This window comes from Hylobates moloch, unplaced genomic scaffold, assembly GCF_009828535.3.
Source record: "Hylobates moloch isolate HMO894 unplaced genomic scaffold, HMol_V3 SCAFFOLD_12, whole genome shotgun sequence".
NCBI classification, from domain to species: Eukaryota; Metazoa; Chordata; class Mammalia; order Primates; family Hylobatidae; genus Hylobates; species Hylobates moloch.
This window is the reverse complement of record NW_026652287.1, coordinates 21,445,374-21,470,955: the sequence shown is the minus strand read 5'-3', so window position 1 is coordinate 21,470,955 and position 25,582 is coordinate 21,445,374. Positions and strand designations below refer to the sequence as shown.

At 38.6% G+C, this 25,582-nt stretch overlaps 1 protein-coding gene across 14 annotated transcripts in view; it reads right to left on the bottom strand.

The window, feature by feature from the left end:
- ATXN2 (ataxin 2) overlaps positions 1 to 25,582 on the bottom strand; it is a 150,947-nt gene that overhangs the window by 41,508 nt on the left and 83,857 nt on the right. For 8 of the 14 annotated variants that reach the window (XM_032168671.2, XM_032168666.2, XM_032168661.2 and 5 more), the window contains exons 8-14: positions 24,979 to 25,176; positions 23,346 to 23,524; positions 21,263 to 21,508; positions 18,553 to 18,735; positions 15,610 to 15,807; positions 15,117 to 15,224; positions 14,777 to 14,847 (exon numbers count right to left, since the gene is read on the bottom strand). In XM_032168671.2, coding sequence (XP_032024562.1) covers positions 14,777 to 14,847; positions 15,117 to 15,224; positions 15,610 to 15,807; positions 18,553 to 18,735; positions 21,263 to 21,508; positions 23,346 to 23,524; positions 24,979 to 25,176 — 1,183 coding nt within the window. The remainder of the gene's footprint in view (positions 1 to 14,776; positions 14,848 to 15,116; positions 15,225 to 15,609; positions 15,808 to 18,552; positions 18,736 to 21,262; positions 21,509 to 23,345; positions 23,525 to 24,978; positions 25,177 to 25,582) is intronic. The other 6 variants (XM_032168676.2, XM_032168664.2, XM_032168673.2 and 3 more) reach the window with 2 other exon arrangements.

The window sequence follows — 25,582 nt, the reverse complement described above, 5'->3', positions numbered from 1 at the left end:
CTACTACTCATATCTTGAGCAGGAAGAATAAAAGATGAACCTTTCAAAAATAAGAACCACAATTTTTTTTTTTTTTTTTTTGTAAGACAGTCTCGCTCTGTTGCCCAGGCTGGATGGCAGTGGCGCGATCTCAGCTAACTGTAACCTCCGCCTCCCGGGTTCAAGCAAATCTCCTGCCTCAGCCTCCTGAGTAGCTAGGATTACAGGTGCGTGCCACCACGTCTGGCTAATTTTTGTATTTTTAGTAGACACGGGGTTTCACCACGTTGGTCAGGCCGGTCTCGAACTCCTAACCTTGTGATTCGCCCCCCCGGCCTTCCAAAGTGCTGGGATTAGGCGTGAGCCACTAGGCCAGGGTTTTGTTTTGTTTTGTATTGTTTTTTGAGACAGTCTTACTCTGTCGCCCAGACGGGAGTGCAGCGGCCCACTCTCGGCTCACTGCAACCTCTGCCTCCTGGGTTCAAGTGATTCTCCTGTCAGCCTCCGAGTAGCTGGGATTACAAGCACCCACCACCATATCCTGCTAATTTTTCTATTTTTAGTAGAGAGGGGGTTTTGCCATATTGGCCAGGCTGGTCTCGAACTCCTGACCCTAGGTGATCCGCCCACCTCAGCCTCCCAAAGTGCTGGGATTACACACGTGAACCACTGCATCTAGCCTATAACTACAGTTTTTTAAGACATAGTATAATAAAGATATAAAGATAAAAAATAAAAACAACAAAAGTTAAAAAGCGGGCAGATGAAGTTGAAGTGTAGAGTTTTTATTAGTTTTCTCTTTGCTTGCTTGTTTTTGCAAAGTTTTAAGTTGTCACTGGTTTAAAATAATGGGTTATAAAATGTTACTTGCAACCCTCATGTGATCTTTTTTTTTTTTTGAGACGGAGTCTTGCTCAGTCACCCAGGCTGGGGTGCAGTGGCACAATCTTGACTCACTGCAACCTCTGCCTCCTGGATTCAAGCAATTCTCCTGCCTCAGCCTCCTGAGTAGCTGGGATTACAGGTGCGTGCCTCCACACCCAGCTAATTTTTGTATTTTTTGTAGAGACGGGGTTTCACCATGTTAGCCAGGCTGGTCTCGATCTCCTGACCTCTTGATCCACCCACCTCGGCCTCCCAAAGTGCTGGGATTACAGGTGTGAACCACCGCACCCAGCTGTCATGGTGATCTTAAATCAAAAACACTTACAACCGATACACAAAAAATATAAAGCAGGAAATTAAAACATACCACCAGAGAAAATCACTTTCAAAACAAAGAAGGGAGGGAGGGAAAAAAGGATCGAAGAGGAAGTAAAAAAGAAGAGGGAAGGGAGGGAGTAGGACTACAAAACCACCAGATAATAAGTAACAAAATGGTAGTAGTTAAGTCCTCACTAATCAGTAACAACACTGAATGTAAATCAACTAAACTCTCCAATCAAAAGATGTAGAGTGGCTAAATGGATTTAAAAAAAAGGCTGGGTGCGGTGGCTCACGCCTGTAATCCCAGGACTTTGGGAGGCCGAGGCAGGCAGATCACCTGAGGTTAGGGGTTCAAGAACAGCCTGGCGAACATAGTGAAACCCCATCTCTACTGAAAATACAAAAAAGTTAGCTGGGTGTGGTGGCAGGTGCCTGTAATCCCAGCTACTTGGGAAGCTGAGGCGGGAGAATCGCTTTAACTCGGGAGGCGGAGGTTGCAGTGATCTGAGATAGCGCCACTGCCCTCCAGCCTGGGCAACAACAGCAAAACTCTGTCTCAAAAAAAAAAAAAAAAAATCCAAAGATCCATTGCCTACAAGAAACACACTTTACCTATAAAATCACACACAGACTAAAACTGAAGAGTTGGAAAACGATATTCCATCAAATAGAAACCAGAAAAGAGCAGGAGTAGCTATGCTTGGATAAAACAGATTTCAAGACAAAGTCTATAAAAAGAGACAAATGATGATAAAGGGATCAATTCGGCAAGAGGTTATAACAAGTATAAATATATATGCAACCAATACTGGAGCATCCAGATATATAAAGCAAACATTATTAGAGCAAAAAAGAGAAACAGACCTCAGTCACAGTCAGAAACTTCAACACCCCACTCTCAGCAATGGACAGATCATTCAGAAAGAAAATCAACAAAGAAACATTAGACCTAATTTGCTCTATAGACCAAATAGGCCCAATACATATTTACAAAACATTGTGTCCAACAGCTATAGAATACACATTCTTCTCCTCAACATATGGATCATTCTCAAAGATAGACCATATGTTAAGCCACAAAACAAGTCTAAAGATTTGACCTGGCACAGCGGCTCACGTCTGTAATCCCAGCACCTTGAGAGGCCGAAATAGGTGGATTGCTTGAGCTCAGAAGTTCGAAACAATCCTGGGACACATCGCAAAGCCCCATCTCTACAAAAAAAAAAAAAAAAAAAAAAAAATATCCAAAAATATCAGCCATATGTGGTGGCATGTGCCTGTAGTCCCAGCTACTTGGAAGGCTAAGGTGGGAGGATTGCTTGAGCCAGGAAGGCGGAGGTTGCAGGTGAGCCAAGATCATCACATGTACTCCAGCCTGGGTAATAGAGTGAGACTCTGTTACAAACAAACAAACAAAAAAAAATTCAAAAAAGTTGAAATCATATCAACTATCTTCTCTGATCACAATAAAATAACACTAGAGGCCGGGCATGGTGGCTCATGCCTGTAATTCCAGCACTTTAGGAGGCCAAGGTGGGTGGATCATCTGAGGTCAGGAGTTCGAGATCAGCCTGACCAACATGGTGAAACCCCCTCTCTACTAAAAATACAAAAAAAAAATTAGCCAGGAGTGGTGGTACGCGCCTGTAATCCCAGCTACTCAGGAGGCTGAGGCAGGAGAATCACTTGAACTCGGGAGGCAGAAGTTGCAGTAAGCCGAGATCACGCCACTACACTCCAGCCTGGGCGACAAAGCGAGACTCCATCTCAAAAAAACAAAAATAAAAATAAGATAAAATAACACTAGATAACAAGAGGAACTTTGAAAGCATACAAATACATGAAAATTAAACAATATGGTCCTGAATGACCAGTGGGTCCATGAAGAAATTAAGAAGACAACTGGAAAATTCCTTGAAACAAATGAAAATGGAAACACAGCTTATCAAAACCTATAGGATACAGTAAAAGCAACAATAAGAGGAATGTTTATAGCAGTAAGTGCCTACATCAAAAAGGCAGAAAAACTTAATCTACCAATACATCCTAAAGAACTAGAAAAGCAAGGACAAAATCTAAAATCAGTAGAAGAAATAAAAAAAGATCAAAGCAGAAACAAATTAAATTGAAATGAAGAAAATACAAAAGATCAATAAAACAATAAATTGTTTTGAAGAGAGAAACAAAACTGACAAACTTTTAGCCAGACTCAGAAAAAAAAGAGAAAACTCAAATAATAAAATGAGAGATGAAAAAGGAGACATTATAACTGTTACCACCGAAATTCAAAGGATCATTAGAGACTACTATGAGCATCTATACGCCAATACATTGGAAAACCTTGAAGAAATGGATAAATTCCTAGACACATACAACCTACCAAGATTGAACCACAAAGAAACCCAAAACCCGAATAGACCAATAACAAGTAACAAATAATAATAATAAATAACAAGTAACGAATAGACCAATAACAAGTAACAAAGACAAGAAATAGTCTCCCAGCAAAGAAAAGCCATGGACCTGATGGCTTCACTGCTGAATTCTACTAAACCGTTAAAGAAGAACTAATACCAATCCTACTCAAACTATTCCAACACAATGCAGGAAGAGGGAATACTTCTAAACTCATTCTACGAGGCCGCTATTACCCTATACAAAACCAAAGGACACAACAAAAAAAGAAAACTAGAAGCCACTGTCTCTGAAGAACATTATGCAAAAATCCTCAATATAATACTAGCAAACCGAATTCAGTAACACATTAAAAAGATCATTCATCATGACTAAGTGGGATTCACCCCAGGGATGCAAGGATGGTTCAACATATGCAAATCAATAAACTTGGTACATCTTAACAGAATAAAAGACAAAGACCCAAATATATATATATATTTATTATTTATATTATGTATGATATAAATATATATAAATATATATCACATGATATAAATATATCATTTACATCACATAAAATGCAACATCCCCTTATGATTAAAACCCTTGGCCGGGCGTGGTGACTCACGCCTGTAATCCGAGCACTTTGGGAGGCTGAGACGGGCAGATCACGAGTCAGGAGATCGAGACCATCCTGGCTAACATGGTGAAACCCCATCTCTACTAAAAATACAAAAAATTAGCCAGGTGTGTTGGCGGACACCTGTAGTCCCAGCTACTTGGGAGGCTGAGGCAGGAGAACGGCATGAACCTAGGAGGCGGAGCTTGCAGTGAGCCAACATTGCGCCACTGCACTCCAGCCTGGGTGACAGAGGGAGACTCTGTCTCAAAAAACAAAAACAAACAAAAAAACAAAAACAAAAAACCCAAAGAACTGGGTATAGAAGGAATATACCTCAACAAAATAAAAGCCATATATGACAGACCCATAACTAGTACCATACTGAACAGGGAAAAACTGAAAGGCTTTCCTCTAAGATCTGGAACAAGACAAGGATGCCCACTTTCACCATTGTTATTCAACATAATACTGGGAAGTCCTAACTGGAGCAATCAGACAAGAGAAAGAAATAAAAAGCATCCACATTGGAATGGAAGAAGTCAAATTATCCTTGTTTGCAGAGAATATGATATTACATTTGGAAAAACCTAGACTCCGAAAATAAAAACCTATTAGAAATGACAAACAAATTCAGTAAAATTGCAGGATACAAAAAATCAACATACAAAAATCAGGAGCATTTTTATATTTAACAGCAAACAATCTGAAAAAAATTTTTAAAAGCAATCCCATTTACAATAGCTACAAATATAATAAAATACTTAGGAATAAACTTAACCAAATGAGTAAAAGATTTCTATAATGACAACTTTAAAACACTGAAATTGATGATACAGAAAAAAACATGAAAGATTACATGTTTATGGATTAGAAGAATATTGCTAAAATGTTCATAATACTCAAAGCAATCTACAGATTCAGTGCAATCCCTATCAAAATACCAATGACATTCCTCACAGAAGTAGAAAAAAATAATTCTAAAATTTGTAGGGAACCACAAAAGGCCCAAAAGAGCAAAAGCCATACTGAGCAAAATGAACAAAACAGGAGGAATCATTATCTGACTTCAAATTATTGTAACCAAAATGGCATGGTACTGGCATAAAAAAAGATACATAGATCAATGGAACAGAACAGAGAACTCAGAAATGAATCCATACGTCTAAGTGAACTCGTTTTCCACAAAGACGTCATGAACATACACTGGGGAAAGGACAGTCTCTTCAATAAATGGTGCTGGGAAAACTGGATATCCACATGCAGAAGAATGAAACCAGACCCCTGTGTCCCACCATATTAAAAAAAAATCAAATCAAAATGGAATAAAGATTTAAATCTAAGACCTCAAACTATGAAACTTCTAAAAGACAACATTAAACTCCCAGGGACATTGCTCTGGGCAAAGATTTCTTGAGTAATACCCAAAAGTACAGGCAACCAAAGCAAAGACGGACAAATGGGATCACATCAAGTTAAAAAGCTTCTGCACAGCAAAGGAAACCATCAACAAAGTGAAGAGACAGCCCACAGAATGGGAGAAAATATTTGCAAACTATTCATCTGACAAGGGATCAATAACCAGAATATAAAAGGCGCTCAGGCAACTCGATAGGGAAAATTTTAATAACTCAATTAAAAATGGGCAAAAGATCTGAATAGACATTTCTCAAAAGAAGCCATACAAGCTGGGCGCAGCGGCTCACGCCTGTAATCCCAGCACTTTGGGAGGCTGAGGCAGGTAAATCACCTGAGGTTAGGAGTTTGAGACCAGCCTGGCCAACAAGGAGAAATCCCATCTCTACTAAAAATACAAAAATTAGGCAGGCATGGTGGCAGGAGGCAGGAGAATTGCTTGAACCCGGGAGGTGGAGGGCACAGTGAGCCAAGATCACACCATTGCGCTCCAGCCTGGGCAACAAAGGGCAACAAAGTGAGACTCTGTCTCAAAAACAAAACAAAACAAAACAAAAAAGGAAGACATACAAGGCCAGGTGCAGTGGCTCACACCTATAATTTCAGCATTTTGGGAGGCCAAGGTAGGAGGACTGCTTGAGCCCAGGAGTTCGAGACCAGCCGGCCAAATAGCAAGACCTGATCATTATTTATGAATGGCAAACGGGTATATGAAAGGTATTCAATACTACTGATCACCAGAAAAATGGAAATTAAAACTACAACAAGATATCATCTCACCCCAGTTAAAATGGCTTTTATCCAAAAGACAGGCAATAATAAATGCTGGTCAGGATGTGGATGAAGGGGAACCTTCACACACAGTTAGTGGACATGTAAATTGGTACAACCACTATGGAGAACAGTATGGAAATTCCTCAAAAAATGAAAAATAGAGCTACCATATGATCCAGCAATTGCACTACTAGGTATATACTCAGAAAGGAAATCAGTTTATTGAAGGAATATCTGCACTACCATGTTTACTACAGCACTATATACACAACAGCCAAGATTTGGAATCAACCTACGTGTCCACTGACAGACAAATGGAGAAAGAAAATGTGGTATATATACACAATAGATTACCATTCAGCCATAAAAAAGAATGAGATCCTGTCATTTGCAACAATGTAGATGGCACTGGAGAACATTATGTTAAGTAAAATAAGCCAGGGACAGAAAGATAAACTTTGCATATTCTTACTCATTTGTGGGCACTAAAAATTAAAACAATTGAACACACGGAGATAGTAGAATGACCTCAGCTGATCCATCCACCTCAGCCTCCCAAAGTGCTGGGATTACCAGAAGTTGGGAACGGTAATGGGGAGAAGGAGGGAAATGAGGTGATTAGTGGGTACAAAGAAAATTTAGAAAGAATGAGCAAGAACTCTGCAGGACTGGAGGTAGAAATGAAAAAGATATTAAAATGATTTAAAATAATTTTAAAGGCCGGGCGCAGTGGCTCATGCCTGCAACCCCAGCACTTTGGGAGGCTGTGGCAGCCGGATCACAAGGTCAAGAGATCAAGACCATCCCAGCCAACATAGTGAAACCATGTCTCTACTAAAAATACAAAAATTAGCTGGGCGTGGTGACACGTGCCTATAGTCCCAGCTACTCAGGAGGCTGAGGCAGGAGAATCACTTGAACCCTGGAGGCGGAGGTTGCAGTGAGCTGAGACTGCGCCACTGCACTCTAGCCTGGCGACGGAGTGAGACTCTGTCTAAAAAAAAAATAAATAAATAAAATAATTTTAAAATTTAAAAAGTTAAATAAAGAATGAATAAGATCTAGTATTTGACAACAAAGCAGGGTGACTACAGTCAGCATTAATTTGTTGTACTTTTTAGAATAACTGAGGGAGTACAACTGCAATGTTCATTACACAAAGAAATGATGAATGATGATGGTGATGGATACCCCATTTACCCTAATGTGATTATTACACATTATATGCCTTTATCAAAATATCTCACAGACTCCATGAATAATACTTCTACTATGTACCCATAAAAAAATAAAAACCTTTAAAGTACACTGCAAAACCAAGGACCATCAAAAAGAACAGAAGACAAAGATATTAGTGAAACAAGTGATGAGGTTTTTAAGTTTGCAGACCAGAAAAAATAAATGCTACCACTGGCTGAAGATGATTTAAGATGGCATCCTCTACAAAAGAAAGAAACAGGAATGGCTGAAGAAAAGGGGGAGCAAGTACAAGCAACAAAAACAGAACCTAAGCCACAGGTTAGGACAATGGACCTAAGCCACAGCCCCAGGTGGTGAGAAACAAGCTAAAGAGAAACCTACACAGCCAAAAAGGTTGCCTTAAAATTAGAGAGCCAAGATACCTCTTCAGCCTCAGTACAGGCAAACCAATTTCAATGGTTTCATTACAAAGGCTCTTGGTGTCATGGCAAACAGCATTATGCAACTCTGGCACATCTCAAGCTTTACTGCATTACCAATATAGCTAAAGAGTCAAGTGGCTGAGGGCAAATGTTGACAGGATATTTATGTGGGCACACTGGCAATTTAAGTCACGATGTAAGAACTTACTGCTTAAACTTTCATTTGCTCACAAAAATCTTTAGTAGAGGCTATCCACATAACAGACCAACTATATATATTGCCAAGGACTTTGGAGTTGAATTATCATAAGGGTTCTTGAGTGAAGGCAAAAATTAGACTTTTGGTGTTGCTTTTTCTTACAATGTCAAACACATCTGCAGTTCTTACTATGAGTTGGATTTTTTTTTTTTTTTCCAGACAGGGTCTGACTCCATTGCCCAGACTGGAGCGCAGTGGTGCAAGCTCACCTCACTGCAACGTCCATCTCCCAGGCTCAAGTGATTCTCCCACCTCAGCCTCCCGAGTAGCTGGTACTATTGGCATGTGCCACCACACCTGGCTAATGTGTGTACTTTTTTGTAGAAACAGGGTTTTACCATGTTACCCAGGTTGGTCTTTAAGGCCTGAGCTCAAGCTATCCACCTGTCTCAGCCTCCCAAAGTGCTAAGATTCAGGCATAAGCCACTGCACCTGTCCAGACACTGTTCTTAACTATTTATAGACTTATTCATTTAGTCTTCACAACGGCCCTATTTGATGTAGATACTATTATTGCCATCTTACAAATAGTAAGTCCACTACTTGGTATCTGAATATAGCACTCTGCTATATTGGAATATATTGTTATAATGCTACATTGCCATACATGGAATATAGCACTCTGCTGTATTTCCTCTGTGCGCTATACCAAATCTAATGAAAAACTGAAGTTCTTTTTTTTGGAGACAGAGTTTCGCTCTTATTGCCCAGGCTGGAGTGCAGTGGCACGATCTTAACCCATGGCAACCTCCGCCTCTCGGGTTCAAGCATTTCTCCTGCCTCAGCCTTGCGAGTAGCTGGGATTACAGGCGCCTGCCACCATGCCTGGCTAATTTTTTGTATTTTTAGTAGAGATGGGGTTTCATCATGTCGGCCAGGCTGGTCTCGAACTCCTGACCTCAGCTGATCCATCCACCTCAGCCTCCCAAAGTGCTGGGATTACACGAGTGAGCCATCATGCCCGGCAGAAAACTGAAATTCTCATGTGACTCAGAGAATGTACAGTGGTGTACAATACTGGGTCATCTATATTTTGCTAGTAAGAATGAACATGTATTGAATACATACCATGTGCTAGGCACTATGCTAAACACTTTATAGGCAATATCTCATTGAGCTCTCACAGAAACACTATGAAGCAGGTTCTAAAACTAACCCATTTTGGCTTAGGGGAAGTAGATAGCACGCCACAATGTTACGCACATGATGTATAGAGGCCAACATTCAAACCTAGGTCCATTTACCTCTAAAACCCACACTATTAACCCCAAACAGATCAAATTACTAGCAATCCTTACACAAACAAAGCTATCAGCACTCTGCATATGGCTCAAAAGGGAAGGAACAACACACAAGGTATTCCTATTTCTGCCTAAATGAAGGACTACAGATATTTGTGAACAAATGCAGTTTGGGGCTATGAGCATGTCACGAAGTTAGCTCTAATGAATCATTGACTGACAATGCGGCATGCACTATGCATTAGTTACTATTCAAAGCACTGCTAGAAGCTTAAACACCAGATGGCCAGGCCTGTTATTTACTAGCCATGTGAGTTTGGGCAAATTACTTAACTTCTCTTTGCCCAAGCTGCCTAATATACACAGTGCAGATACAAACAGAACTTGCTTGACAGAGACATTGGACAAGATTTAACATACAAGCATGAAGAACAGCGTCTGGTACACAGGAAATACGCAATAAAACATAAGAGAATAACATTATATTATCTGAAGAGAACAATTAGAAAGTTCACTCTTTTATTTTTTTTTAATTAAAATTTAAGTTCTGGGATACATTTTTTTTTTCCCACTCTTTTTTCTTTGAGACAGATTCTCGCTCTGTTGCCCACTGATGCAATCTTGGATCACTGCAACCTCCACCTCCCGGATTCAAGTGATTCTCCTGCCTCGGTCTCCTGAGTAGCTGGGATTACAGACATGTGCCACCATGCCCGGCTAATTTTTTTATTTTTAATAGAGATAGCGTTTCGCCATGTTATCCAGGCTGGTCTCAAACTCTTGACCTCAAGTGATCCACCCGCCTCAGCCTCCCAAAATGGTGGGATTATAGGTATCAGCCACTGTGCCCGGCCCACTCTCATTTTTTAAAAACCATTTCTTTTCTTCCTGGTATGCCCCTATGGATCAAGGAGTTATTAGTAAGAGGCTAAATAATACATTTGGTTATTCAGGCACCTAAAAGTAGTAAGACTAAAATTCCTAAAGAGATAGACTTTTTATGTTGCTCCTTCTTGGAATTTAAGTCAAGCATTAATGAAGGTTTACAGAAAGTTGTGATGATAGCTAAAATGGTTTCTGCTAACTGAAAAAGTATAGCCTTTTAAAATACAGTAACTCTAATCAAGACAGTATGGTACTGCTATAAGGATAAGACATAGAGATTCAGTGGAGGACAATTCAGAGTCCAGTAATAAACTTTCACATTTGTAGTCAACAGACTTCCAACAAGCATGTGAATATCATTCAATGGAGGAAAGAATAGTCTTTTTTTTGAGATGGAGTCTCACTCTGTCGCCCAGGCTGGAGTGCATGATCTCAGCTCACTGCAACCTCTACCTCCTGGGTTCAAGCGAATCTCCTGCCTCAGCCACTAGAGTAATGGGACTACAGGTGTGCGCCACCACACCCAGGTAATTTTTGTATTTTTAGTAGAGATGCGGTTTCACCATGTTGGTCAGACTGGTTTCGAACTCCTGACCTCATGTGATCTGCTTGCTTGGGACTCCCAAAGTGCTGGGATTACAGGCATTGAGAGCCACCGTGCCTGGCCAAGAATAGTCTTTTTAACAGATGGTGCTGGGACAACTAATATCTACATACAGAAGAATGAATCTGAACTTACAGAGTAAAAATGGTTATAAGTGTATCGTTATGTGTCAATTAGAAATAAAAAATTAATATAAAGAATGAATTTGAACCCCACCTTATACTATATTAAGTAACTGCTCAAAACGGGCTGAGCACGAAGTCATTCTCCTATGACCTTTTTTTAAAAATTTTTTAATAACAATTTGTTTCACTTAAAAAAAAATCAAATGTTATTCTCATAATATTGTTACAGGAAAGGGGTCCCAATCCAGACCCCAAGAGAGGACTCTTGGATCTTGCACAAGAAAGAATTCAGGGCGAGTCCGCAGTGCAAAGTGAAAGCAATTTTTCACTTTGGGAGGCTGAGGTGGGCGGGTCACTTGAGTCCAAGTGTTTGAGACCAGCCTGGGCAACATGGCGAAATTCTGTCTCTACAAAAAAATACAAAAGTTATTAATAGCGAGGTGTGGTGGTGCACACCTGTAGTACCAGCTACTCGCTTGAGCCCAGGAGGCTGAGGCTGCTGTGAGCCAAGATTGCACCACTGCCCTCCAGCCTAAGCAAAAGAGCGAGACTCTGTGTCAAAAGAAAAAAAAAGTTGCTCCAAATAGATTACACCTCTAAATGTAATTCTTAAAAAAACCCAGAAGATGGCCGGGGGCGGTGGCTCACGCTTGTAATCCCAGCACTTTGGGAGGCCGAAGCGGGCGAATCACGAGGTCAGGAGATCGAGACCACGGTGAAACTCCGTCTCTGCTAAAAAAATACAAAAAATTAGCTGGGCATGGTGGCGGGCGCGTGTAGTCCCAGCTACCCGGAGAGGCTGACGCAGGAGAACGGCGTGAACCTGGGAGGCGGAGCTTACAGTGAGCCGAGATCGCGCCACTGCACTCCAGCCTGGGCAGCAGAGCAAGACTCCGTCTCAAAAAAAAAAAAAAAAAAAAAAACCCAGAAGAGTAATAAACCTTAATGATTGACAAAACAGCATTTTCTTAGATATGACACCAAAAGCTAAAGTAACAACAAATCAGATAAATTGGACTTTATCAAAATTAAAAATTTTTGTGCTTCAAGGGATGAAAAAGTCCTAAAAAGACAACCAACAGAACAGGAGAAAACATTTGCAAACCATGTATCTAACAGGGACTTGTACACACAATATATAAAGAACTCCCACAGCCCAATAATAAAAAGACAACTCAATTTTTAAAATGGGTAAAGATTTGAACAGACATCAATCCAAAGAAGATATATAAATGGCCAATAAACACAAAAGATGTTCAACATCATTAGCCATGAAAGAACTGCACACTAAAGCCACAATGAGGTTAACACTTCACACCCACAAGGATGACTATAATCAAAAAAGACAAGACAATAAGTGTTAGCAAGGATGTGGAGAAACAGAAACCCTCGTACCCTGCTGGTGGGAATGTAAAATAGTGTAGATATCTTGGCAAATAGTTTGGTAGTTCCTCAAAAGGTTAAACACAGTTGCCATATGACCCAGCAATTCAACTCCTAGGTAGGTACACGAAAGAAATGAAAACATAGGACGAGAAAAAAACGGCACACTCATGTTTGTGGCAGTGTTATTCAGAATAGTCAAATAGTGAGAACACCACAAATAGCTACAAACTGATGAATGGATAAACAAAATGTGGTATTATCCACATCAAGGAATATTAATAGTCAGTCACAAAAAAGAAATGAAGTACTGAAACATGCTCCAACATGGATGAACCTTTATAACACTACCCTAAGTGAAAGAAGCCAGTCATAAAAGCCACATATTTTATTATTCCATTTGTATGAAATGGAATTTGCCCCAAATAAGCCCATCCATAGAGACAGAAAGTAGATTAATGGTTGCTTAGCATTGGGAGTAGGGGAAAGAGAAGGGCTGGAGGCAAATGTGGAACAACTGCTAAACTGGGCATGGGGTTTCTTTTGGGGATGAAGAGTATGTTTTAAAATCAACTGAGGAGACGGTTGTACAACACTGTGAATATTTTAAAAATCACTGATTTATACACTTTAAAAGACTGATTTATATACGTAAATTATATCTCATTAAAAACCACTGATGTATACACTTTAAACAGTTGATTCATATATGTAAATTATATCTCAATAAAGCTGTTACAAAAACTTGCTAATTCACATGCTTCAAAGTAAAAATGTTTTTTCTTCATGAGATATTAAATTCAATCCAAGTGTAGTATAAGAGGAGACTGAATGATGTTAAAAAAAATAATGATAATGCTGAGGAAAAAATTCAAATGGGGAAGAATACCTACAGCAAGACACCATTTATAGCAAATTTAAGATTATGCAAAATATCATCTATTGCTCACAGATATATTCATATGCAGTATAAATATAAAGAACTGCACAGAAAAGAAACCCTTCCTTTTGGAAGGGAAGAGGGGGAAGCAGCTGAGGAGGGGCAAATACATAAGAGGAGTTTAACTGTGTGAGAATGCTTTATTTACTAAGCTGGGTAGTGGGCACATGATCATATTCAATATTCTTTGTATCATTTGTACGTGTTAAGTATTGTTTAACAAATTGAAAAACTTTTTTTTTTTTGAAACGCAGTCTTGCTCTGTCGCCCAGGATGGAGTAGAGTGGCGTGATCTTGGCTCACTGCAACCTCTGTCTCCTGGGTTCAAGCGATTCTCCTGCCTCAGCCTCCCGAGTAGCTGAGATTACAGGCACGTGCCACCATGCCTAGCTAATTTTTCTATTTTTGGTCAAGACAGGGTTTCACCATGTTGACCAGGCTGGTCTCGAACTCCTGACCTTAGGTGATCTGCCCACCTCGGCCTCCCAAAGTGCTAGGATTATAGGCGTGAGCCACCGTGCCTGTCAACAAATTAAAACTTAACAACTGTTAATAGCATTAAAACTGAATAGATACATGTGCTGAAGTATGAAATAATAAGTAGTATTTTGAATGTTACCAATAAGTCAAGAATGAAGCTATTGTTAACACTTAGAAAGCTAAAACACAGGCTGAGGAAAGGCTACCTTTGCCTTTGATTCACTTATCCTTTAATTCAGCTACTTTTTTTAAAAGGCTGGTATTTAGATTTTCCTTTCTAAGAAGCTAAGTTTCAAGAAGATTTCTTGGTTGGTCTCAAAATCTACCTTGATATCTATAGTAAATAACGTGCAAAAGAATGAAATGACAATCAAGGAGAGATGTTAAGCAAAGTCTGTGCTAAGATAGAGAAATAATGTTACAGAAAGATTCTGACCACAATATATTTGTGTACAAAGTATAAATCTCCAACTACCTCAGAACACCAGAGTCCAGTACATTTTCCATTTGCCACACTAGATTATTAATGACTTGGCCTTGCTCTACTAATATCTAGCTTCATTGAACAAAGTAATCAAATGACCATCAAATAGTAAGCTGTGCTATGGTGGTTTCAAATGTCAGGGCTATACTCTCATTTGATACCTACATATTGTTGTTACCAAATCTCATGATTTTAGTTATCCCACTTAAAGGATAGGCAAAGACCACTTTAAAAATGTTCTGCTTTCTACATATATGGTTTGATGTTTCTGACTGTATACATAACGCATTTTTATAAACAGATAAATCTTCAGTAATGTTTATTTTTTAAAACTCAAGTTCATCAGTTAGTACAATACTTACCCTAAAATCATTCTTAAATTTCTTTAAATCATCAATCTGTTTTCTATGTTCAGAAACAATTGGTGATATACCTGTAAAATTAAGAACTGTTAGACACAGGTTTATTTTTAAACTTTAACATCACATTCTTTTTAGTATGAGATGATAGAAATTAGAATAAGATATAAGATCAAAAAATAATTTCAAATATTAAATTTGGATTTTGGAATTTGTCAAGCAATACATTTATCTATCACAATAGTAAGAAAAAATGTTGAACAAAAATATTCTGTATGGGCATGAAAGTAGACATACTTCTTCCTATCCTACAGTTAAGCCTAATGACTCTTTAAACTCTAACCTTTGTTTTCAGCTTTTGAGAAGCTAGGTGATGTTTCATTGGGCTTAATATTTTCTTTATTCCCTGCAGGAGAGTTCTGCCTCTGATCTTGAAGCCTGGAATCTTTAGCTAGAAAACAATTTTTTAAAAAAAATTCAGAGAAGTTAGAAAAGCAAAACAAGAAAACACTGAACAATAATTTTGATTTCCTATGTTTTTGGAAAATAATGCTTTCATTTAAATAGAGGCTTTTTTCCTTTGCAGATGTCATATGAAACACCAATAATTTTATTTAGGTAGGTATCTGTCACCCAGGAATATTAACCTTTGTAACACAGACATTATATTAAATTAGTAGTATTAAACAACATCAAAATTTACATAAACTTTTAAATGTGCACTAAAAATACTTGTCTACGAATAAAAATAACCTAGAATTTTTTCATATAATGTTACCCTCCAACATTCAATTTCACAGCTGAGATTATGGATCCAGAAGTCCTTTGTTACGTACCCTCACTAGAAGGGGTAACAGCTCTGTTCGATGCAGGACTAGCAGGCGTAGGAGATGCGGCTGGAATAGGCATGGCAACAGCTTCAGTTGGAATAATACCAGCTTGGGGAGAAGCAAGAACTGGCCCACTGGGGGTATTTCCAATACTGTTCTGTCTGGGAGACCTGGGTCTATGAGTTTTAGGGGATAATCTTGGAACTAGAAGAAAGGGAAAATTTATTTATTACATTCTCAGTTCAAATGTTACTTCCTAAAAGAGGCTTCAGGCTTCTCTGAAGATCTAGGTAAAACAGTCCTCTCCAGCCCTTACCCTTTATCCCATTACTGTTTTCTTTTCCAAAATGTTAGGAATTTGCTGGCAATCAAAACTACAAGTATATGAAGAACAGCAGCAATTACGAACACATAAGTATGATTTTCTCTCCTAACTAAATGTATGAAGTGATTCTCCTGCCTCAGCTTCTGGAGTAGCTGGAATTAAAGGCACTTGCCACCACACCCAGCTAATTTTTTTGTATTTTTAGTAGAGACGGGGTTTCACCATGCTGGCCAGGCTGGTCTCAAACTCCTGACCTCAGGTGATCTGCCTACCTTGGCCTCCCAAAGTGCTGGGATTACAGGCATGAGCCACCATGCCCAGCCCTATACATTCTTTATAGCAACATCAAGGTCCACTGTGCAGTAATTAAGGAAACTTGAGACCCAAGTTAGTCAAAAGGGGAAGATAAAAGCAGGGTTTGTATCCCATATGACTTCCAAGTATGTATCTAATAGGTTTCATATACCATTATAAACCTATCTGCAGAGCTCAGATTCAAAGGTTTAGAGAAAATGGTTCGATTATTTCATTTCAGTGTTTTTTTTTTTTAAAGTCACAAGGGTCATGGAAGAAAACTATTATTCAGCAACTGCCATTTTTCCAATTAGTAAAAACAGCAAATCTATAATGCTATTCTGAGTGTATCTCCAAAACTATGCTTATACTCTCTCACTTCTAATCATGTTATTCTCAAAATTTATTTCCAGACCATCTAAGTAATGTCAAAAGATTAACAGAATAGCTGAAGCAGATTTTTTTTTTTTTTTTTGAATGGAGTCTCGCTCTGTAGCCCAGGCTGGAGTGCAGTGGCACGGTCTCTGCTCACTGCAACCTACATCTCCCGGGTCCCGGTTCAAGCAATTCTCCTGCCTCAGCCTCCCGAGCAGCCGGGATTACAAAAACGCGCCACAATACCCAGCTAATTTTTGTATTTTTAGTAGAGACAGCGTTTCACCCTGTTAGCCAGGCTGGTGTTGAACTCCTGACCTCGTGATCCGCCCGCCTCAGCCTCCCAAAGTGCTGGGATTACAGGCGTGAGCCACTGCGCCTGACCGGCTGAAGATTTTTAAAATTTTTGTTTTCTTGGTAGTCTTAAGATAATTGAAGACCAAGGAAGAAAATAAAAAGTACAAAGGAATTTATGGTACAATTACATGAATGTGCATCACATGAAGCTGAGCAGAAATGTAATGCAACTAAAAACAGATTTAACACAGCTGGGTTTTGTTCTTGTTTCCTTAAGCTTGAAGATCTTGTTTCTTTTTTTTTGAGATAGAGTTTCGCTCTTGTCACCCAGACTGGAGTGCAATGGTGCGATCTTGGCTCACTGCAACCTTCACCTCCTGGGTTCAAACGATTCTCCTGCCTCAGCCTCTCAAATAGCCACCACACTCAGCTAATTTTGTATTTTTAGTAGAGATGGGGTTTCACCATGTTGGTCAGGCCGGTCTGAACTCCTGACCTCAAGTGATTCACCCACCTCGGCCTCCCAAAGTGCTGAGATTACAGGCATGAGCCACAGCAACTGGCCAATCTTGTTTCTTTTAAAGGTTCTATGGACTGATTAAAATAGACTACGTTTTTTTTTTTTTTTTTTTTTTTTTAAAGTATTCTTTGTAAGCTCTTGCTCACCACAGTTATGGGAACAAAGCACTAAGGACTGATTGGCAAAGTAGCAAAAGCAGTCAGCCTTATTGTAAAATCGTGTCAACGTCTAATTTTTATACTTTTTTTTTTTTTTTTTTGAGACAGAGTCTTGCTCTGTTGCCCAGGCTGGAGTGCAATGGCGTGATCTCAGCTAACTGCAAGCTCTGCTTCCCGAGTTCATGCCATTCTCCTGCCTCAGTAAGTAGCTGGGACTACAGGCACCTGCCACCATGCCTGGCTAGTTTTTTTTGCACTTTTAGTAGGGACAGGGTTTCACTGTGTTAGCCAGGATGGTCTCGATCTCCTGACCTCGTGATCCACCCACCTCGGCCTCCCAAAGTGCTGGGATTACAGGCGTGAGCCACCACACCCAGCCTAATTTTTATACTTTTATAGCTGCTGTCAGCATATTCCTTATGCTAATCACAGATAAAACTTGGACCCTTCATTTGTATTTGATATTCCTTATTATGGAAATATAGTTGGGAATTAGTGCCATATACAGATGTCATAGAAACACACTACAATGTAAGCCAAAAATAAATGTTTATAGAATGTACTGATAAACAAAGCTGCTAAAAAGATAAGGAAATACGGTCCCTCCAAATAGTGTTACATACTGTGTTTGCCTCATATTAGAGAGGTACTTTACAAAACTTTGTGGTTTTATAACATATCTGTATTTATGAACCTTATAGGAATCTCATCACAATCCCATAATGTAGACTAGGCAAGAATTATTAACACTTTACTCACTGAGATATCTCAACTTCAGAATGAGTGTTTGACTTGCTTTAATATATGATGAATAAGTGGTAGAGCCCAGAATAAAAATATGGGTTTCCCAATTCCTGGTGATTCTACTATTTTTAACATATACATACTTACACTTCCTCAAACAGAGTTGTAGCTCAGCCCTCTTTACATCTAGTGTAATGACAAAATGAGTACCGTCATTATGCCCAAGTGTTACCTACCCCCACTGACCACTGATGACCACGTTCCCCCCGAGGGACTGGTCCTTGCTACTGGAGGAGTAGCTGCTTCACTGGGTGGGTTGTGGGATACAAATTCTAGGCCACTGGATATGGAACCCCTCCCAGCAGAAACTCTGTGATTTCGAGGATGTCGCTGGGCCTTTGGGGACATCCTTGGAGGCCCTAAGGAAGAAACAAGTGAACATCACATAAATGCCATGATGTTCATCAGTACTACTTTTCTGCTAAATACACCCATCCACACACACACGCACACACACTCACTCACTCTACAGTTTCTCCTTGGTTAAAAATAGAAAAAAAAAAAACAAAACACCATACGTATTTTTTTGGCCATACTAATTCTTTCAGAATTATTTTGTGGAATGCCACAAAGTTTTATAAATAAATTGTATTATTTCCCTTTATACTATGTCTTATTCGTAAAGAAATATGTTACTAGAAATTATGACTACATGATAAAATATTTTTAACTTTCCATATATTTTACCTTTCCCTGCCCCAAATTTTCTGCATTACTTCTAAAATTAGAAAAAAAAAATTTAAACAGAAGACTATTAATCCCTATACACCCCGATACTACTAAAATATATGTACATGCCCTTCTTAAATTTCTCTAAAATTTTAGTTTATTTATCTCTTCTATCATGATCATCAATTTTAAAACTCGGCTTAAAACAGTAAGCAGTAACCTGTAAGCAGTTTCTTAGGCTTAGCAGGCTGTGAGCTGAAAATTCTATTAAAGGGATGACTTGTATTAGTCTATTAATAGATGACCAAAATAACTGACATTTGGGGGAGAAGTCAGCACTACATGAATTGTCAAAATTCTACATTATTGATTCTGCCATGCCACTAGTGACTACTCTTTCTAAATCAGTCTACTGTGCATTAGACCAATCTATTAGGTAAGAAGAGTGGAAAGAATGGCCCTCATCAGAGAAGCCTACTGGTGTTAACACCAAGCAAAAACTTTCCTAATGTCAAAGCCAAATCTCCTCACTCTCTCACCCTGCTGCCAAACTCTTTAGAACTTCAAATTAATGTATGTTGCCAATAGATTTATTATTTTATTTTTATTTTTTTAAGACAGAGTCTCTCTCTGTCGCCCAGGCTGGAGTGCAGTGGTACGATCTCAACTCACTGCAACCTCTGCCTCCCAGGTTCAAGTGATTCTTCTGCCTCAGCCTCCCAAGTAGCTGGGTATTTTTAGTAGAGACGAGGTTTCACCATGTTGGCCAGGCTGGTCTCAAACTCCTGACCTCAAGTGATCCGCCTGCCTCAGCCTCCCAAAGTGCTGAGATTACAGAGGCGTTAGCCACCATGCCTGGCTTCCAACAGGAATTTAAACATGAACATGATCTTTAGAAGAATGCTAATGTTATACACTATAATTTTCAAATGGAAATATTCAACATCTCTGAATGATGCAGAAGGTGTATTTCTGTGTGGTTAGTCCATGAGCAGTCCTTAAATTTTAATATAATAAAGATGTTCATAGTCATTAATGATCATGTTTTATTTAATATATTCTCATTAAATAAACATCATTTATTCAAATGATGGACTGCAAGAGAAATATCAACAGAACTTTGCATTTAGTGACCACTATTAAGGCCCTTTCGAGCAAAGAAGTCACCTTGAAAATCAGTGGAACTTGCTCTTCAAGGTTAGATGCTTCAGTCAAAGTCATATGATCTGCCTGCTTAGATGGTAACAATTTATTTAAAAGTAGCCAATATGCAGGAGAAACACATTTTGTGCAGAAAACTTTATTAGTCCCAACATAAGCAATATTAACTAATTTTAATGAACAAATCAGATTAAAATTTTAACACAAATATTCAGAACTAGTATCAAAAGGACATTATGATTCAGAAAACAGGTTTTCAATATATGGGTGGCATTTAAATTAGAATGCTACCTTTCTACAACATATCCATGTATTTGATATGTGGCAATGATGGATTTAGCGCCAAATACTGAATAAGAATTACAAGATTTTATTCTTATTTTTGACGAGGAAAAAAATAGCTAAATATTCAAATTCATGTCGTTTTTATCAATAATTTTATCTCAGATCAACGACTTCTCCCAGATTAAAGCAGCCTTTCACTATGTAAGATTGCAAAGCTAATTTAAAAAAAAAAATCACTCAGTTAAATTTAGAATTCTTCTGGCATTCTAAAAATCAAACTACTTTAATCTAAGGGCAGACACACAAAGTCAGCTATATGGGCTCTCACTCTCAAAAAGGACCCGGAAAACACTATCCCTGCCTATGGCCAACAGGAAGGTTCACTAGGACCTTGGCCAAAGAGCTATAAAATGAACCTAAGTTCAAGACGGGCTGAAGAAAGTTCATTTGTTTAACTACCATATACAGTGTGAATAAGGAGGGGGAAGGCTGTGGGGCAGACCCTTCTGGGGCTGTAAAGAAGCATAATTATCAGGCAGAGATAAACCCCCTTTTTAACAACAATTCAAGAGAGTTTATAGCTTCACACAACATTTATCAAGTTTCTCGCTAATGAACAAAAGGTTAATAGAAATAGTTTTAATAAACTAAAGTTAAAACACAGAAATTATAGGTTATTAAATAATGAAGAGGAAACTATTTTGTAATTATAAACTCACATAGGAGTTAAACAAAGACAAACAAAAACATGAACAAATTGTGGTATTGTACCTTCTGAAGACATGCGTTTAGGCATAGTAGAGACAGGAGCTGGAGAACCATGAGCAGAGGGGTGAGACGGGGGTCTGGATGGCCGCGAGGGGGGCCTGGAGGGCGGCCGTGTAGGGGTGGCTGCCCGAGGTGGAAGAGAGTTGGGACCTGACTGGTAGCGAGAAGGTGGGCGAGAGGAAGGAGATGGGCAAGGCGATGGCCAGGGAACACCTGACAGAACAAATGATATGAAGGAAAGTATAAAAACTAAAGAAAAAAATGAGGGAAAAAAGTAAACAGAAAAAAAGTAAAATGACAAAAATGATTTCTTGTACATTTTAACCCTTTGAGGACAGTCATTTGATTTGTGATAAGTTTTAGCATAACTTAACTGACATAAATTCACATTTTACTTTAACCTCCTTAAGATTAAGTCTGTTTAAATGAATACACGTTCCCAAAGGGTTAATTAGGATCTACACACACTATTGAAGAAGACAGTTAAGACTTTGCCTATTAATCCTGCTTCTATAACTGTTTCTTAATAACTGGTTGTTTTAAGGAGTATAACATACACTAGATAATTTCACATAATAAATCACAATAATTCCTACTCAGGAATAAGATTATATACTATATTAGTTTTAACTCTGAGGCATAACGAAAATAAGCAGTAGCTATTATATCCAATTAGAAATGCTGGTTCCTTACAATTATCTATGATTTTCATCAGGTTTACACTTGAACCTAAAACTGAGTTTGAAATCTTATTAAGCAAGTCCCATTTAAGTAGAAATAAAACATTACTCTTCTGGAGTCACAGGAGTATCAAATGATAATATTCATTGCTCTTTCAAAAAAAAAAGTCTTGACCTCATTAAACTAGAAAAAGGGAGACCTTCTAAATAATTTATACAGTTAAACACTTATCTAAGCGACTGCTTAATAAATACTGCAACTACAAAGCAGTCATCACCAAATAAATTTATACTGATAGATATGCCTAGGTAAAGATACAGCTAGTATTTAACATCACATATCACTTACCTTAATCTTATCAAACAGTCCAGGTCTCCTCTCCATAGGGTTCCACACACTTGAGTACCATACATTTCTCAGCCCCCTTCAGGTTTTTTAACTTTAGAATTCTGTTTATAAACAGCTAAAATCTTTCCTCAGTGAGCAAAGAAATTTCACCCCCAATATTAAGTACTGAAAATACTCAAGAGTGTCCATTTGGAGAGGAATTCTGGAGAAAAGACTCAATGAAAACAAATGAAATTGGAAACTTAGTGTTCTCTATTTTCATCTTTCTAACTTTCCAAATTTAAATAGCTAAAATTGAATGTCCACTTTTTTCCCACAAAGTTAGTAACATACTATTGCTATTACTATTTCCATACCATCCATAGAACTGTTGTTCAGTATCCCTGATTTATGGAAAAGATCCACAACCTACAAGATATATTCAACCTAGATTTAGAGGTAGAGTAAAAAATGTCTTCCTACTAAAGATTCAGGTTTCTTTTACTTAAGTTGCTAAACTGTAACAGCCACCCTTAGACTAAGGGTTGTTTTTGTTGTTTTTTAAGCACATTTCTCTAGTCACTTTCTTCACATGACTCTTGATCATGTCTTGTATTATAAGTTACCTCAGATCCTTTCTTGAAGTAAGCATAATATAGAAACAAATAATGAAAATTGATCTATATTAACCACAGTGTTGCACATAGGTTAGAATTTTCCATATAAATTATGTCTAAATAATTTTATTATCCAGTGTTTTTAAAATTGAGAACCTACCCAAAGTTTCCAGTTTCTTTATATGTGGAGTGTTTTTGGCCAAGTGATTGTCTTGGGTTAAATGCAGCACTTTATCTTAGTACATCATGAATATTTCATCATGCTAAATAATATATATGCCAATAACGTATACAATGTTTTACTAATTTGATATCCACAAAAGCCAATTTTAAGTAATGCTGAAGTGAAAGCTACTCCCCAAATCATTAAAGTGCACATTCATATCAGTTATGTAAACTATTTTAAGTATTTAGAAAACTATTTTATCAATGATACTGACAAGTCTGGTCAAAATACTTGCCTCCATTAACTACTCTTTGGTCTGAACCAGAATTCGGGTTGAAATCTGAAGTGTGAGAAGTGGATCTTGATGGCATGGAGCCCGATCCAGGCTGGCCCATACGCGGTGAATTCTGTCTCCCACTTCCCCAGGATATGACTTCTCTATTTCTTTGTCCAGGAGGAATATATTTATTTTCCCTGAAAATGAGAGATCCTCTAAATCATTTTATTCTAGAAGGTACCAAGCCAATGAAACATATCTAGAAGTCATCTAGACAGAAGGGAATGCTTGTTACAAAAAGGTTCTACACTAAACCAAACTGCCTCACTACCAGATGCCCCTGTTCTTCCATCTTACCCTGAGTTCTAACCTCTGGACTGTCCCTTCCCTTAGATTCTGCTCCTAAGCACAAAGTTTAACAGATGTGTGCTCATTCTCATCCCACTTGACCTCTCTATGGCTGATTCTATCAATCTTGGTCTATCTTCAACATTTTTTGTCCTTCACTTTCTCAATTTTATTTTCTCTGAGATCTCTTCTCTCACTGGCTGTTCTTTGGTTTTTCATGGCTCCAATATCAGCAATGCTGATGAAACCTCAAACTGAACCGCCAGTCTCACAGTGTCAACATCTATCAGTGGACATGTCAATTCAAATCACCAGACTCTAAGCTGACTACCTTTAAGAGAGGATGCATCTCTTACTTTACTAGATAGGTAGCAGGTATTTCTCAACACATGTTTATGGATAAATGAAAGACCCACAAGCCCCACATATGCAATTAGCTGCACAAATGGAGTCACTGTTTTTCCCCTCAAACTTGCTCCATGTTTCCTATCTCTCTTACCAGCATATCCATTAAGTCACTTAGTTATCAAATAAACCTCAGGCTCATCTCTGAACTAGGTGGTTACCAAATTCTCACAGTTGAACTATTTCAATGCACTAACTGTTCTGGGCGTCTCAGCCAGTCCTCAATGCCCCAGGGTTTATTCACCCCATCTCCTTCCAACAGGGTGCTTTTTAGCATGACATGCCAAGTCCTTTAATGACCTCAGTTCCTACTATCAACTGCCACTGCTGCACCCAACACAGATCCTGTGTTCCAGACACATGCAACAACCAGCCCTTTCCTGAGCTGGCCAAATTTTCTCACATAGCCATGCTTGTACATGGCTTTTTATCAGGTGATAAATTCTTCTCCCAACTCTTCTCTGAGTGTCAAAGACCCTATTATCTTATCACAAAATGTCACCTCCTCAGTGAGGTTTTCTCTGACTCTACAGGTTATGCTAGCTTCTCCTCATTCTGTATGTTCCTAGTACTTTGAACATGCCTTTAACCAAGCAAATCATATTGTACTGCTGTGATTGTTACACGTGTCCCCCACCAGATCACTATTTTAACGAGCTCTTCAAGATCTTGGATTGCTCACCGTGATATAGCAACACTTGGCTCCACAGAGCTTACTCTCAAAAGCATATTTTCCAAGATCACCGTAACCTTTTCTCTAACAGATCTTAAACCAATTCTACTTGCATTCTCTACCTAAGCTATATTAAAGGAAGAGGAAATATAATAACAATACACCGTCTCACACAGACCTTGAGTTGTGTATCCAAAATACTGCATCATGATTTCCTTTAAATACCTAGTGTTTATGCTGTGCCCCTCACGTTCACTGGAATTTCTCTGAACTGCTGTGTATTTTTCTTCCTCACTCCTATCATCATTTTCCAGGGCGACTCGAGCTTTGTACTGGGCACTTGACTCAATTTCTTCTGCTAACTGGTTTGCCCTTGCTTCCCGTTTTAAAAATTCTTCTGAGTTATCTCTTTCTAAGGGCACCCTGAAACATGAGGAAAAGAAAAGCAAAATGAGTACTTTAAAGCCACAGTTTATATATCTGTCATAATCAACTACTAAGAAAGTTTAGAGTTTAGAATACTGGTAAAAACAAAAACAAAAACTAAAACTAAAAGTTATAGTGATCTGTGTATTTATAAATCAAAATTCTAACTTTTTTTTCTGTTACCTTTTCTCCAGAGGAACATATTTCAAAAACTGGTTAAACTGTTCACCATAATCTCTGCCCTTGCAAATTTAGATATTTTTTAACAACTTAAAAGACAAAACCAGCCAGGCATGGTGGCTCACACCTGTAATCCCAGCACTTTGGGAGGCCGAGGCAGGTGGATCACGAGGTCAAGAGATTGAGACCATCCTGGCCAACATGGTGAAACCCCGTCTCTACT